The following is a 15,694-nucleotide window of genomic DNA, read 5'->3' on the forward strand; positions in this document are numbered from 1 at the left end:
TTCTGCTTTTAGGTCCTGGAGATGGTGGAAAAGGCAATAAAGGTCTCTACCCAGTAACTTTGAACGATCTAAAAAACTGTGAGGAAGCATCACCAACATGGCTGACAAAAAGCAACACTTGCTTGCAGAAAGACTTTGATCTTTGAACACAACACGCACTGCTGTCATGGTTAACTCATGAGAGGTGGCATTAGGGATGGGTATTGAAAACTGGTTCTTGTTGAGAACCGGTTCCCACTGTTTCAATTCCTTGGAAGTGTTTGCCATTTTTGCAAACGATTCCCTTATCGATTCCAGTCGCCGCGAACGACGTCACCACGTTGCAGAGCGTCATTTACCTGACAGGAAACACGGCGGCTCAAACGCTCAAAAGTTTGCTTATACTTTTCGAGAACGGATGACAACAGGGCAACTTGCAATACTTGCAAAGTAGATATTTCATTTAAGGGAGGAAACACTACGAATATGCAAAAGCATTTGCTCACAAAACACACGATGACCTTAAATGAATGTCGTGTTTTTAATTCGCTCCGGACTCGTGAATCTCAACCCAGCAGCAGCGGTAACGTTTGCACGTCCTCTCCCGTTAATGCAGCAGGTAAATAATCAACAACAGTGCATATTATGTTAGCGCGATCTGCCTTATTACAAAACCTGCCATTACTGTGCATTTAGGGGACCATGATGAGAGAGACAGAGTCTGGCTCAGATGCTGGCAGTTCTCGCTGCAGTCTTAGTGTCTCCTTTCAGGCAGGATAGACGAATGTCACCGAGCAGTGACTCAGTTTGTGGTCAAAGCCTTGCACCCATTTGCCACAGCAGATGATTTTCGGTAAGTGAATGTGTTTAATTGTAGGCAGGGACATTACTGGATATTCTTGTGTAATTGCTACAGAATAATTTATGTTATACTTTGTTATTGCTACAGAAGAATATTTATTTTATTATTTTACATTTACATTTTTTTTTCCTGGGGACCCTGTGACACCCCATTGAAGAGCCGTAGGCTGGATCTCTTAAGATCTCACTGTTGGGTTTGTAAGGCCATGTTACTCCTAAATTTCTATCTTGTTCAAAGAGAAGATATAAAACAAAGTTCTAAGCTAATCGACCTTAGTGTTCTCCTTTTTAAAAAGAATCGATAAAAAATCGAATCGTTAAACAGAATCGAAAATGGAATCGGAATCGTGAAAATCTTATCAATACCCATCCCTAAGTGGCATTATACTCAGCGTTTCTATTCCTCGTGTGTCAGCAGAGTTGACTAAGCTATAGTAAAAAACCGTTCCGTGCAGATAACAATTATACAAATATTGTGCATCTTGTTTGTTTGCCTTCATCTATGAACACAAAGCAATAACGTTATGAGCAAACAATCAAGGCTGGTGTAACAAACGTATTTTGAACTTTGAAAAATCAAAGAACTATTTAACCAAGAACGATCGGCAAAGAATACGCTGCACAGAGATTGTGGGGAATATACTTAATTTTATGGTTCCATTTTTGATGCATTTTACACCATTTCTAGTGAAGTACAAATTTACTAAAGTGACTTTATTTGAACAGAAACACACATGTGCCGGCTCGCTCGTTATTCTGAGAAATCCATGAATTGCAAAATCAGATTTTACTGACCCGTCTCTGAGGAAACCCTGCAACTTCAAATTAAACTTAAGTGCATGATCTATGATATAAGGAACTGTGACTGAGCAGCGCTTTCTCAGCATTGGCTTCAGTTGTAACAGAAAATTTGCATAAGAGAAACCAAGTAGTGAGACGTTATAAAGATTGGTGAGAGTTCAGCGGCGTCAAAGGACTCTATTGAACATATGCAGAAACACAGCAACAACAACAGCAGAATCTATTAGCTGATCTTTTTACTGTAAAAGAGATTAAAGCTGCTGACTTATGATATTCCACTGATTCTCTGACAGTGTGAAGGACATAACGTGAAGTCGCCATCTATAGAAGAAAAACATGGCTAACAAAACTTGGTCAAAGCACGAAGAGAAGCCTGAAGGATGCTGACACTACACTCTTTGATCAGGTGAAACAAAAAGACATTTGAGAGTGAAGTTTGCTCTGGATGGATGGTCATGTAAAGAGATGACACTTAGCTCAAAAAGCTGGTTTTAGAGGAATGTTCCAACATGACATGTTCCAAACAAACTGCAAAAATCACATACAGTAAATCAAATGCATTCCCCATGTCTCTGATTAAAAAGGGGAAAAATTAATTAGACGCATTTTTGCTCCACTGAAGAACAGCTCAAAACAAACATGACAGAAAAGAAAAACTGTCTGTTTATCCTTCCGTCCATCCATGTTTGCCCAGGAGGATCTCGAGCCTTTTGCAATTAGTTAATAAATTATGTAGTGTCATGATCCGTGGGAGTGTCTGGAGGTTTTCCATCTGTGGCCGTGGGTCCTTCCCTTTTGGGTGGGACCTCCAGTGCCTCACCTGTATTCCATCTGCAAGCAATCAGTGCGAGAGCTACTTAATCCTGTGCAACCTGCTTTTCCTCGCCAGTTTGTTACTCTCTCAATGGCGAGCTGTTGCATTCCCTGGTTCACTGTCACCGGGATATTCTCCGTCTCCCTCTCTCCCTTCCTGCCTGCCCTCTGACCTTCTCATTACACCTCAGGGCTCCTGAGGAAGCGTCCACGGACCTCCCCTCCTCAGTGCTTACTAACTCGGACGTGTAAAAACCCCTCTGACCTTTTCTCTTACCTCTCCTGCAACCTGACTTGCTAGGACAATCCCTCTCAGTCCCAGTCACCGATCCTCCGTGGCTATTATTTACTGAAGACTTTGTCCGCTTCGTATATAAATATCCTTGTCAATAGTTACTTTGCGTGTGTTTGGTGTCTGCATTTGGGTGAACCTCTGGTTCATGACATTTAGTTATTAGCCTTTATTTTGATAAATATTTATTTATCTTAAACAAATAATAAACCTGCTGCTCCTGATGAGCAAACTCTGCTTAGCTGGAGGTTCAAGCGTGGTTCTAACACACTTGGAGAATATGTATTCAATCAAAAAATCTCATTTCACTTTATTGGTAGATCAGTTTCCACATCTCCTTTAATAAGCTATGGGACAGTAACTCTAATTTTAGATACAAACAGCATCACACTTGGGGGTAAAACAAACAAAGACCATACTATACTATACTTGAAATTAAAATGTTGAGGTTTTGGATTATTATGTAATCAGCTGGGGGAGTATTTGTTCCCTTTCTCTTTATGTTACTATCATGTATTGGAGTGTAAACTAAATACAGGCTTAAGAAACTGAGAACAAACCTCTCATTTGAGTTGATGAAGTCCAAAGTACAAAAGGTCCACAACAGAAAGGAAATGAAAGCCAAAACTCCAAGAAGATGATACAAACACAAAGACGGAGACTCGGAGGAAGGGCTGGACTATTTATTCACACGTGAGGTAATCAGGGAAGCAGAAGCAGGAGGGACAGAAGACACATGTGAGAGTCAAAGTGCGCAGGACACAGGAAACGACGAACTACCAAAACAAAACGGGAAATGAATAGCAAACAGAGGAATCACAGGAGGAAATGCAAAGCAAAATTTAACAAGAACTAAGAAACATGTGAAAACCAAAGTCTAACAACAACTTAACTAAATACAAAGAAACCATAAAGACACCAAACAGAGAGTGCCTAAAATTAAAGCGGATGTAAAATTTACTTTAGATTTGTCACAATCTGGGTGGAGACCTGTTAGGTGAGTGTAAGTTTCACTACAATCTAACTACAACTCTAGAAGGAGCAGTGATTCTCGTGGACTGTGGAGGGACAGATGGATGCAGATTATCTCATTGGTCCTAGAAAAGGCCCAGCCAGCGACCCTGACACTCATAACAGATGTTTTATATTAAAGATATAAAAGGACAGATTTGGTAATTAAATTTCCACCTAATTCAAAATCATCCAAGGCTAAAGTCAGCTTGGCTGGTTAGTTTGAAGTTATTCAACCATTTCATTTAATCACCTTTTTTCTTTTTTGTTAGTTGTACTTCAGCTTGACATTGAGTCCTGCACCGTGCTTTATAAAGATTAGTTGTTGAGCGGCCTGGTGCAGCCACCACCTTCCTGCACCAGGACCCGTCCTACAGGACGATCGTTTTGGCTCTCAGGTCAGCGTCACTGACCTTAATGGCAGCTGTTTCCTGTGCACAATCTTGGAGCTCTGTGTGAAGAAGCTGTGCTGAGCTACATACTGTGTGACAAAGCTCAGTGAAGGTGACACCATGATGAAGACTCGAGTGGGAAATGAGAATCATTACAGGCTGAGACTCATTTTTAGGCACAGCCAGCTCTCCTACTGGGGCTGTTTCCTGATTGAGGTTCAGCCTAAAATACGACCAAAATAGTTTTTCTTGTTCTCTAAAAACCTCCATAATGAATTTACCGTTTCATGATATTAATCCCTTATATTCAAAACAGTATGGCCACGTTCACCATGTGGCTGTGGCTAATGGAAGACAGTTTTCATATACCTGTTTCATATGGTTTGCTTGTACAATGATAAAGATAGGCACACTTTTTGGTTTTCATGACTGCGATCTAGCTAGCTACTCAAGATACATGAAAAGTGTGAGAAACACAATATACTTGATTAGCATCATAAATACACATTTTTAAATGGTAAATGACCAACTTTGCAGATGTAGATCCCAGACTTCACCCGACTATTTGATTAGTTCATATGGTAGTTATGTTGTCTTGGAAACAGATGTTGATGCTGAATGAGAGACACTGAGGCAAAAACACTTGATGTGGGACTCTAACCAACAGGTGGCGTCGCTCTGCTGCTCGTTATAGAATTGGTTTGATTATTTTCATAAAGAAAATAAAGATATACGGAGCCCCGCAGGGGACATGAGAGAAAAAAAATTAAGACTGACTTTTGCGAGATCTCGCAAAAGTCAGTCTTAATTTTTTTTTTCTCCCATTTCCCCTGCGGGGCTCCGTAAAGATAAAACATTTTTATTATCATAATTAAAAATTACTTGTTTGTTAGTTTTCTTACAAGCGCTTTCAGCAAATATAAATTTGCTGTCACACACACTTCACAACCCGAGCCTTTACAGTGATTTGGGGGTAGTGTAAAACAGATGACAAAGGATGTCTGTGCTTGTATTGATTGTGGCACATGTTACATGAAGGGTTAGTTAGTAATGGGGAGAATTTAACAATTCAGTTCAACAAAAGTTGAGAGTGGAGATTTTTTTTAGCACCGTTACTGCTACCACTGAAGAGCTTTCATGCAAAACAATCAATATGTTTAGCTTACAATTTAACCAAGGGGATTGTGACAATATTAACATATTAAAGGATGGATATAGAAATAATAGTGTGTCTCAAAGAAAGGCCTCACACTTAATTCTAGCTAAATAATTTTAAATTACATTCATCGGGTGAGTAAAAGCCACCGGGTAATTAGCTAAATTGAAAAACCTACAGTATGCTATGTGAGCAGCACAAAAGGTTGCAAGTAAGGAGCAAAGAGCTAATTACAGGTGAGGACAGAAAAAAGATGACAATGATCTCACCTTCTGGTCGTGACTGTAAGCTAAGGCCCAGTCCTCTTCAGTGGGGTGGAATAAAAGGCTCAGGAGGTAGAAATTGAGGCGGTACTTCTGGTAACTGGCTCCCTCATCAGTGCTGATGAGTACGCTGCTCTCAAACTCCGGATCTGTCAACACCATAATCTGAGAGTGGGGAGGGGGAGAAAGGGAAAAGGATGAGGAGGAGGGCGTGCACACACGTGAAGGATAAAGGTGTGCGTTTTTGAAGATGGGAGAAGAAAGGATTTAAAGGGCAAATTTTGTGCAAAGAGGTGGAAAGATGGGGAGATGAGAGGAGGTGGAAGAGAGACGTTAGTGTCAGCAGAATAGGCTCGGCATTTTGGCACACGTCGGGCTTATGCTTGGCAAACAGCTCTGGAATATTTCCAGCTTCATTTCTTGACTGTGACTGTTGCACTTGCGTTGCCATAGTTCTGCAGCTTTTCTGAGGCGGCGCTTCGGCATTTTCATCGTCTCGTTCCAAAATAGAAGGCTGCTCGCAGCAAAGAGGGAAGTGGCATCTAAACCAAAACACAACAACATTCGAGCACGTAGGTGGCATCAGAAAAATTGATCATTGGAACGACTTGTCCAAATAGATTACAGTAAAGTGACGCCACTTGTGGTCTAGCTGCAATTAAGTGCCGTAGAACCAAGTGATTGAGCAGCCATGCATGAATCTGCACATACAGTGTGTTATTTTGGTTATCAGTCGGTGCTTTAGCATGTCATTTTTCCTTCCAATAAAACTCTAATTTCAAATTTAACAGCTCCACAGTAGTAGAAGTCCTAATTTCATGCTTGGAATATTTCTACCAGAGCTATCACAGTTATTACAGTATTCACTAAGAACAGGGATTCCACAATGCATATTTCTTTCAGCTAATGACATTTGGAGTCTTTGTGGGAGCAGATAAAATGTTCACAGGAATTCCTCCTTGAATAAAAAGGTGTTAGCATAGATGTAGCATTTAAAAGGGATGGTACTATTTTGACTCACAGAATCTGAAATGAATCCATCATCAGTTTGGTTTACTTTTATATAAACAGGGATTTGAATGATTCCACACAAATAAATAAATGTGTTTTGTTGTATGCGTCACTTTTAGGGTAACTAATCTTGATCAATACACACTTCATCACAGGATAGGTGACATTAACACCATGCAGAGTTCTGCTGGGAAATCTGGGTTTTTGCATTGGTGTGGATTGCTCATTTTATACGTACAGCCCACCTCAACACTTCTGCGCTGATGCCAACAGTGCTCCCATGAAAACAAAGAGCCTGTGGGGTCTGAGGCATCATTGTGTAACCCACGGGACCCACTGAAAGCATTCACAACGGCATCACAGGTATCGGGGGTGTTTCAACAGTACAATGAAGATGAAGAAAATATTGTGCAGCTGATTTTTAATGTCTTCATTAATACTGTTTGCTTGGCTGCGAAGCATGCTGCTAATATGTAAAGCAACATGCAAGTCTTTCTAATATTTATTATTTCTTGGCCGAACAGTTTGCAGTAAATGTTTTATAGCTCACCTTTAAGAAACACCAGTTCAGTTTTACTGTGTGGGTGTTAACAAATTAGCAGCTAAGTCCAAAAATCTATTTTATTTTTCTTACCAAATCCTGATGAAAACACCGTTTGCCTGACTGCTAGCGCTTCTGCTTACATAGCCTCTCAGCTAACTGCTTATTGGTCCTGTTGGTCACCTGGTTCTGAAAGCCACCCCGTGTTGCAGCTGGAAACGGGGTTAATAGGCCAATCTGTGCTCCACAGAAGTAAAAAATAAAAAGGAAAAATTAGCTTGACTCCAATGTTCTCAGAGAGCCGAGTACAAACCAATCTACCGTGTTTCTCGTTAGAATTAAAACATGAGGCAGTGCAGCTCTGAATGTTTCTCTCTCAGTGTTTAGTCTGTTATCTGGCTTACACTACAACGCCTACACCTCCACTATAATTGTGTGGTGGAACGGTGGGCAGCGATGGCGCTCACAGCCCAAACGGCTGTTTTCTCTCGTCAATTCCATTTGAATTGGAAAAACAACAGCACATTTGTCACTGACAGAAAAGCTAGACTTCTTTCCAGAGCTTTAACCGGGAACCCTCCCCGGTGGTGATTTAGATAAATTGTTTTTCATTAAGCACCAATAAACAGGCAGCACTTTCTCAATCTGGGTTTCTCATTGGCCCGGACTCGCCAATCTTGCCATTCATTACCTGTCACTGTCTAATGCCAAGGCCTCCTGATATCTGCAACAGTCTTTGGGGCTTGTCGGATGTAATTTACAGTTTTTAAGCAGTAATCATATTTCATCATGTTGCTGTGAGCAGCAGAGTCTGTTTTACATTTTCAGTCACCTGTCAGGACTTTCAGTTAAAGGAAAGAAAAGCCTGTCTGAACACATTGTATGTCTCGTACAAAAATCTACCCTCGTCTTTAGCTCGAGCTTTGAACTGAGCGACGAGCGTCACGTATTCTTGCTACAACTATAGCTTTCAATTGCAGCATTTTAGGTCGTCTCTCCTGTAGCCTTGATTCAGAGAGGCTCACGACGGGCCTCTCATTTTATCGGGAACCAGTCGCACAAAGCATTTTCACATTTCTATTACTCACTTACCACCTTGTACGTGCAAAAACAACCACATTACTTCCCAACCTCAGACATTATCGTAACAAGCCCTTTCTGTCTGTCACCTCTGCAATTAGAAAGAACCCAGAACCAATTCAACGCCAATACAAAGGCGGGAAATGGAACAGCAGCCAATTTCTCTCCTGCCTACTAAAACAATCAGCCTCAAACAATAATTATTCACTTCCAAAATCCCAGTGACCGATAGCATTAGCGAGAGGTGATTAAGATTTCCCTCACAGCATCCACTCGGCCTCGGTGAGGAAGTGGGCGAGTGAGGAGAGTAACAAAACGAAATCGATAAAGGTCGGAGGGATAACCTTTGTGTTTTATCAGCCTGCCGTTGAGCTGTGCATGGGCTATGGCACCGAGACGGAAGCCAGCAGCTGTCGGATGATGAGATGTGGAGGTATGGATCAGAGAGGGAGGAAAAGAGACTCTCTGCAGCAAATGAATCGCATCACGCCAGATCAATTGAGCTTAGTCTTTGTTTGACGGGAGGGTTTAACACAGTTGTCGCAGCACTATGCTCATTAAGCATGGATCAGGACTTAATCGCCAACATTTAGCTATCATGTTTTCACTGTCTCGCTTCCTCAATGGCATTTTAACAGTGCACGTCCTTATTTTTAATCTAACGTAAATTAAAAATGAGCTGTTCGATCAAGGATTTAGCACATGGTGAGCATCAGAATACAGCCAAGAAGATTCATGGCAGCTGTCAATTTCAGCGATCTGCACTAAATGTCATTACCATTATTCAAATCTATAATGTGACTTTGTAAAAGGTCACAGCTTCACCTTATTTCTAAAACAATGTAAGCACAAAAGAAAAAACAAAAGCAGTTAACATATAATGGCGCCTTTATTGTGGTTGAAGGAATATCTCAGAGAGCAGCAGACGATTGTATCTCACAGTGACTGATTGGGCACCCAGACGGCTTTTTTATAGAACATGGGCAGACATTAAACACGACGACTCTGATGCAAGAGGCAAAAGATAAATAAAGCAAGTGTTCAGGCAAACTTTCATACATGCACGACGGTAAACCAAAATAATTAGGCCATAGGTGAGGTCGAAGAGGCAATCAGCCCACAGGCAGAACGAAACTGGGAAAACATTTGGATTATTGTTAGATTTTAGCCAACCTGCATTAAAAAAAACAAGGACTAATATCAGTTGTTTACATGAGTACACGTGTTATTTTTTCTTTTTCTCGCGTAAGCCGAACAACACAAAGTGTGTCACATCAGCAACCTGAGAGAGAGAGAACCTGAGGGACTACGTTTCTGCTATGCCCTTGATGTGGAATTAAATTTTCTCCACATAAACAGAGAGGAGGAGTGAGTCATGAGGAGCAATCAGCATCGGCTATGATCTGTTCCTCACCTTCACGTGGTTTAGCTCAACACTCTTGGAGATCCTATTAACTCCCATGGCACGCAAACGTATTCAGGGTCAGTACCTTGGCTCGGCCCTGGCATAGTGAGGCTGATGAGCCCGAGCACCTCCACAACAACGAGCACGTTCTCCACACGGCCTGTCGTCACGCTTTGGTTTGTGCCGCACGTGAGTCTAACCAAGTAGGCCAATGTAGACAAAAGGATTGTTTCCAAGGATACGTAATCATATTGTTGGGAAAATCTCAGTTCTGACTAAACTTACTTTGAATTGACTGTTTAAATGTTTTAAAGAAAGATTTTTCAGTTCTACGGTCTCGGCGGTCCTGGGTGGCGTTTAAAGAAGCCTTTGTGAATATTTTATAGCGACAACTGATCTAACATATAAACACTGTGACAGTGTGAAACCTACAGAGAGTTCTCAACTCGACGTGCAACCTTTGAATTCTAAAGTCAGTATTATTATGACTGTTATTAAGGCCAAACCCTTCCTGCTTAGGTTTAACCTTCTTAACAATGTTCTCAGCTGCAGGAGGCAGCCCACCAGCAAACAGCTGACTTATAATATTTACCTTATAATATAAAGTACCTTCAGATGACTAGTGATGATAGTGCAGTGATGCTCTTTAGATAATGTGAAGTTCTACATGCATAATCATTAGACAGTCTATGTAAAAGAGACCTTACATAATTGAACCACACTGTCTGTCGATGTCTTTATTTTGAATTTCACATCTTAGATGTGAAATTCAATCTAAAATGTTATTCTTCATACTGTAACAGTTGCAAAAAGGCATAAAAGGCAATAGGACTCTTGTACAATACTATTAAAAATAATAAACAAAATAATGACTCACATAATACATACTTTAACTATCCGTCTAATGTTGTAGTTAAAGTTACTGACGGATTAATGGATTTGCTTTTGTGCTTGCTCATACTAACCTGCGACTCCAAAGTATGACTTGTTATTCCAGCTAACAGCCCGTCGAGCTCCACGTAAACAGCATTATTGTCCCCGGCCATAAATACCAGATAAACTGATCATCTTACTGCTTTCCAAACTTTATTTTTGCCATATGCATACGGTAGTTGCCGCGTTGTGCCCGAGAGAGCTGGGTCGATATATATTTACGTACAGAATGCTGTATATTGACTGAAAACACATGGATTCAGAAACAGCTCTGGTTCCCTTTAGGCTACAGGTTGAAGAGACTCCGACTGTAGCTTTGCTGCTTGGAGCACACTCTTGGCTATGATTTCACTTGCCTATCAAATTTTTGCTTGGAGCACCAGATGCGTGATGTTCAACACATGAGGGAATATCAGAGTTGCAGCCTGATGCTAAAGGCTTTGGATCTCAATATAAAAGTGTAGGGATTTAGAATCCCTCCTGCTTGACAGACATGACCTGTAACCCTAAAGATAGAACAATGACCAAAACCCTAAATGATTGGGTATTAATTAGCACATTTCATTTTAGCTGGAGTTAGACAGATGGATAGAAAAACATATTCGTAGATTATCAGAAAACAATAAAAATCAATGATTGACAGAACTCTCTGGCAAATGAAAAACACTGGCAGATGGTTGGCAGCTGGCAGTGGTCATGGGTTTGTTTTTTGGGGGCTTGAAATTCTTAAAATCCCACTTAGATTGTTGCCAGAAACATTCTTATAGAGCAAGGACTCACTGTACATAGTTTCCTAACTAATATACAGACTATTTTATCCACAAGCAAACTCACATAAGATTTTCAATTTCAGATGCCAATAATAATAATAATATCGAATAACCTATGTTACCTAGTATTCTATTTAATACCTCAACTTGTAAACACAGCATTTAGCAATGAGCACTGATTTAATCCTGTAAAAGCCACAGAGGTATGTCATATAAACCAGGCAGCTGCTCCAAAGATAAACACTGCTTTCATTTACCAAACAGACCTGTTCTGTCTGTATTCTGTCTCTGTCAATAAACCTCAAGACTTTCTGCTGATGTTCCCATTGAAAAGCCTCAAAATGAGCTGATTCGCTTAAAACTATGATTTGTCAAGTTCAATACAGATTTCTAACCTCTAAACATCCATCACACAACCAATTATGATGGTACCTTTCAGATCGCGTCTCCTCAAAGTTCTTCTGTTATAATATTTCCATTTGGGTTTGCCAAACAGCAGTAGATGTGGCCCTAACCCTACCAGGTCTAAACAGGTCGTGGACAGTCTTCAGGCGACCTGCACGTTAAGCAATAAATTATCATCCGGTTAGATTCAAAATGTGACCATGATGTGTTTAAGTTCCCTGCAGATCAGCTTATTTATTTAAGTGCACAACACACACAGCTCGGTGGTCTCAGTTCTACATGAGTCTCTAAGCTGCAGTCAGGTACTTAAATCGACAGTAAATATGAGTGCAACAACTGGGATGTTATAGTTGTAGCTATAGAAATCCTAAAAGATATTTTAACTAGTGTCAATATAAACACGATATTTCTTCATGGGGAGTAAAGGATTTGATAAAGGATTTGATGCAGTCTTACACGCCTCTCTGCAGCTTCTCTTCTCCTGCTACCCCCCCAAAAACCCATCTCCATAGAGACTGTGTCAGCTCCCAAACAGACAAAAAACAAACTAAAAACCAGCAACAAACAACTTAAACATAAACAATTACAAAGAAAGAACAATACAGTATCCACATCTGAACCAAAGAGTAAAACAGTGAAATGTGGATTATTAAATATTAGGTCTCTCTCCTCCAAGTCTCTGTTAGTACATGACTTAATAATTGATCAACAAATTGATTTACTCTGCCTTACAGAAACCTGGTTGCAGCAGGATGATTATGTTAGTTTAAATGAATCAACACCCCCGAGTCATTCTAACTACCAGAAATCTCGAAGCACAGGCCGAGGGGGAGGTGTGGCAGCAATTTTTCACACCAGCCTATTAATTAATGAAAGACCAAGACAGACTTTTAATTCATTTGAAAGCCTGATGCTTAGCCTCGTCCACCCCAGCTGTGAAACTCAGAAACCAGTCTTACTTGTTATCATCTATCGTCCACCTGGGCCTTACACAGAGTTTCTGTCTGATTTCTCAGACTTTATATCTAATTTAGTTCTGAGCTCAGAAAAAATAATTACTGTGGGTGATTTTAACATCCATGTAGATGCTAAAAATGGCAGCCTCAACATGGCATTTAATCTGTTATTAGACTCAATTGGTTTCTCTCAAACTGTAAAAAAACCCACCCACCACTTTAATCACACTCTAGATCTTGTTTTAACATATGGCATAGAAACTGAACATTTAACAGTGTTTCCTGAAAACCCTCTCCTGTCTGATCATTTCCTGATAACATTTACATTTACAATAATTGATTACACAGCAGTGGAGAGTAGACTTTATCAAAGTAGATGTCTTTCTGAAAGCGCTGTAACTAAGTTTAAGAATATAATCCACCCACTGTTATCATCTCCAATGCCCTGTACCAATATAGAGCAGAGCAGCTATCTGAATGCTACCCCAACAGAGGTCGATCATCTTGTTAATAATTTTACCTCCTCACTACGTATGACTCTGGATACTGTAGCACCTGTGAAAACTAAGGTCTCTAATCAGAAGTACCTGACTCCGTGGTCTAATTCTCAAACACGTACCCTAAAGCAGATGACTCGTAATCTGGAGAGGAAATGGCGTGTCACAGATTTAGAGGATCATCATTTAGCCTGGAGAAATAGTTTGTTGCTTTATAAGAAAGCCCTCCGCAAAGCCAGAATATCTTACTATTCATCACTGATTGAAGAAAATAAGAACAACCCCAGGTTTCTCTTCAGCTCTGTAGCCAGGCTGACAAAAGTCAGAGCTCTGTTGAGCCAACAATCCCTTTAACGTTAACTAGTAATGACTTCATGAACTTCTTCACAAATAAAATTTTTATCATTAGAGAAAAAATTACCAGTAATCATCCCACAGATGTAATATTATCTACAGCTACTCTTAGTACCATTGATGTTAAGTTAGACTCTTTTTCTCTAATTGATCTTTCTGAGTTAACTTCAATAATTACTTCCTCCAAACCATCAACCTGTCTTTTAGACCCCATTCCTACAAAACTGCTCAAAGAAGTCCTGCCATTAATTAATTCTTCGATCTTAAATATGATCAACCTATCTCTAATGATCGGCTATGTACCACAGGCCTTCAAGCAGGCTGTAGTTAAACCTTTACTCAAAAAGCATCTCTAGACCCAGCAGTCTTAGCTAATTATAGGCCAATCTCCAACCTTCCTTTCATATCAAAGATCCTTGAAAGAGTAGTTGTCAAACAGCTAACAGATCATCTGCAGAGGAATGGTTTATTTGAAGAGTTTCAGTCAGGTTTCAGAGATCATCACAGCACAGAAACAGCTTTAGTGAAGGTTACAAATGATCTTCTTATGGCCTCTGACAGTGGACTCATCTCTGTGCTTGTCCTGCTAGACCTCAGTGCAGCGTTCGATACTGTCGACCATAATATCCTATTAGAGCGATTAGAACATGCTGTAGGTATTACAGGTACTGCACTGCAGTGGTTTGTATCATATCTATCTAATAGACTCCAGTTTGTGCATGTAAATGGAGAGTCCTCTTCACACACTGAGGTTAATTATGGAGTTCCACAGGGTTCAGTGCTAGGACCAATTCTGTTTACATTATACATGCTTCCCTTAGGCAGTATCATTAGAAGACATAGCATACATTTTCACTGCTATGCAGATGACACCCAGCTCTATCTGTCCATGAAGCCAGATAACACACACCAATGAGTTAAACTGCAGGAATGTCTTAAAGACATAAAGACCTGGATGGCCGCTAACTTTCTGCTTCTTAATTCAGATCAAACTGAGGTTATTGTACTCGGCCCTGAAAAGCCTAGAAATATGGTATCTAACCAGATTCTTACTCTGGATGGCATTACCTTGGCCTCCAGTAACACTGTGAGGAACCTTGGAGTCATTTTTGACCAGGACATGTCCTTCAACGCACATATTAAACAAATATGTAAGACTGCATTCCTCCATTTGCGCAACATCTCTAAAATTAGAAATATCCTGTCTCAGAGTGACGCTGAAAAACTAGTTCATGCATTTATTACTTCCAGGCTGGACGACTGTAATTCATTATTATCAGGATGTCCAAAAAACTCACTGAAAAGCCTTCAGCTAATCCAAAATGCTGCAGCAAGAGTCCTGACAGGGACTAGAAAGAGAGCAGATTTCTCCTGTTTTGGCTTCCCTTCATTGGCTTCCTGTTAAATCCAGAATTCAAAATCCTGCTCCTCACATACAAGGTCTTAAATAATCAGGCCCCATCTTATCTTAATGACCTTGTAGTACCATATCACCCTATTAGAGCACTTCGCTCTCGCTCTGCAGGCCTACTTGTTGTTCCTAGAGTATTTAAAAGTAGAATGGGAGGGCAGAGCCTTCAGTTTTCAGGCCCCTCTTCTGTGGAACCAGCTTCCAGTTTGGATTCAGGAGACAGACACTATCTCTACTTTTAAGATTAGGCTTCAAACTTTCCTTTTTGCTAAAGCATATAGTTAGGGCTGGACCAGGTGACCCTGAATCCTCCCTTAGTTATGCTGCAATAGACGTAGGCTGCCGGGGGATTCCCATGATGCATTGAGTTTTTCCTTTCCAGTCACCTTTCTCACTCACTATGTATTAACAGACCTCTCTGCATTGAATCATATCTGTTATTAACCTCTGTCTCTCTTCCACAGCATGTCTTTATCCTGTCTTTCTTCTCTCACCCCAACCGGTCGCAGCAGATGGCCCCGCCCCTCCCTGAGCCTGGTTCTGCCGGAGGTTTCTTCCTGTTAAAAGGGAGTTTTTCCTTCCCACTGTTGCCAAAGTGCTTGCTCATAGGGGGTCATATGATTGTTGGGTTTTTCTCTGTATCTATGAAGCGCCTTGAGGCGACTTATGTTGTGATTTGGCGCTATATAAATAAAAATTGAATTGAATTGAATTGATAGTTTATTTATTCAGAGTTTTGCGTTGTAGTGATGAAAAAGTCTGA

The 15,694-nt window shown here is 40.5% G+C and overlaps 1 protein-coding gene across 2 annotated transcripts in view; it reads right to left on the bottom strand.

The window, feature by feature from the left end:
• Window positions 1-15,694, bottom strand: part of sorcs3 (sortilin related VPS10 domain containing receptor 3) — a 233,707-nt gene that overhangs the window by 101,127 nt on the left and 116,886 nt on the right. Inside the window, exons 1-2 of one of the 2 annotated variants that reach the window (XM_040033521.1) lie at window positions 11,741-12,032; window positions 5,575-5,733 (exon numbers count right to left, since the gene is read on the bottom strand). In XM_040033521.1, coding sequence (XP_039889455.1) covers window positions 5,575-5,730 — 156 coding nt within the window. In that variant the 5' untranslated portion in view covers window positions 5,731-5,733; window positions 11,741-12,032. Of the gene's footprint in view, window positions 1-5,574; window positions 5,734-11,740; window positions 12,033-15,694 lie in introns of those variants that run through there. The other variant, XM_040033520.1, reaches the window with a different exon arrangement.

Source organism: Simochromis diagramma, unplaced genomic scaffold (assembly GCF_900408965.1).
Source record: "Simochromis diagramma unplaced genomic scaffold, fSimDia1.1 OVJJ01000571.1, whole genome shotgun sequence".
Classification (NCBI taxonomy): domain Eukaryota; kingdom Metazoa; phylum Chordata; class Actinopteri; order Cichliformes; family Cichlidae; genus Simochromis; species Simochromis diagramma.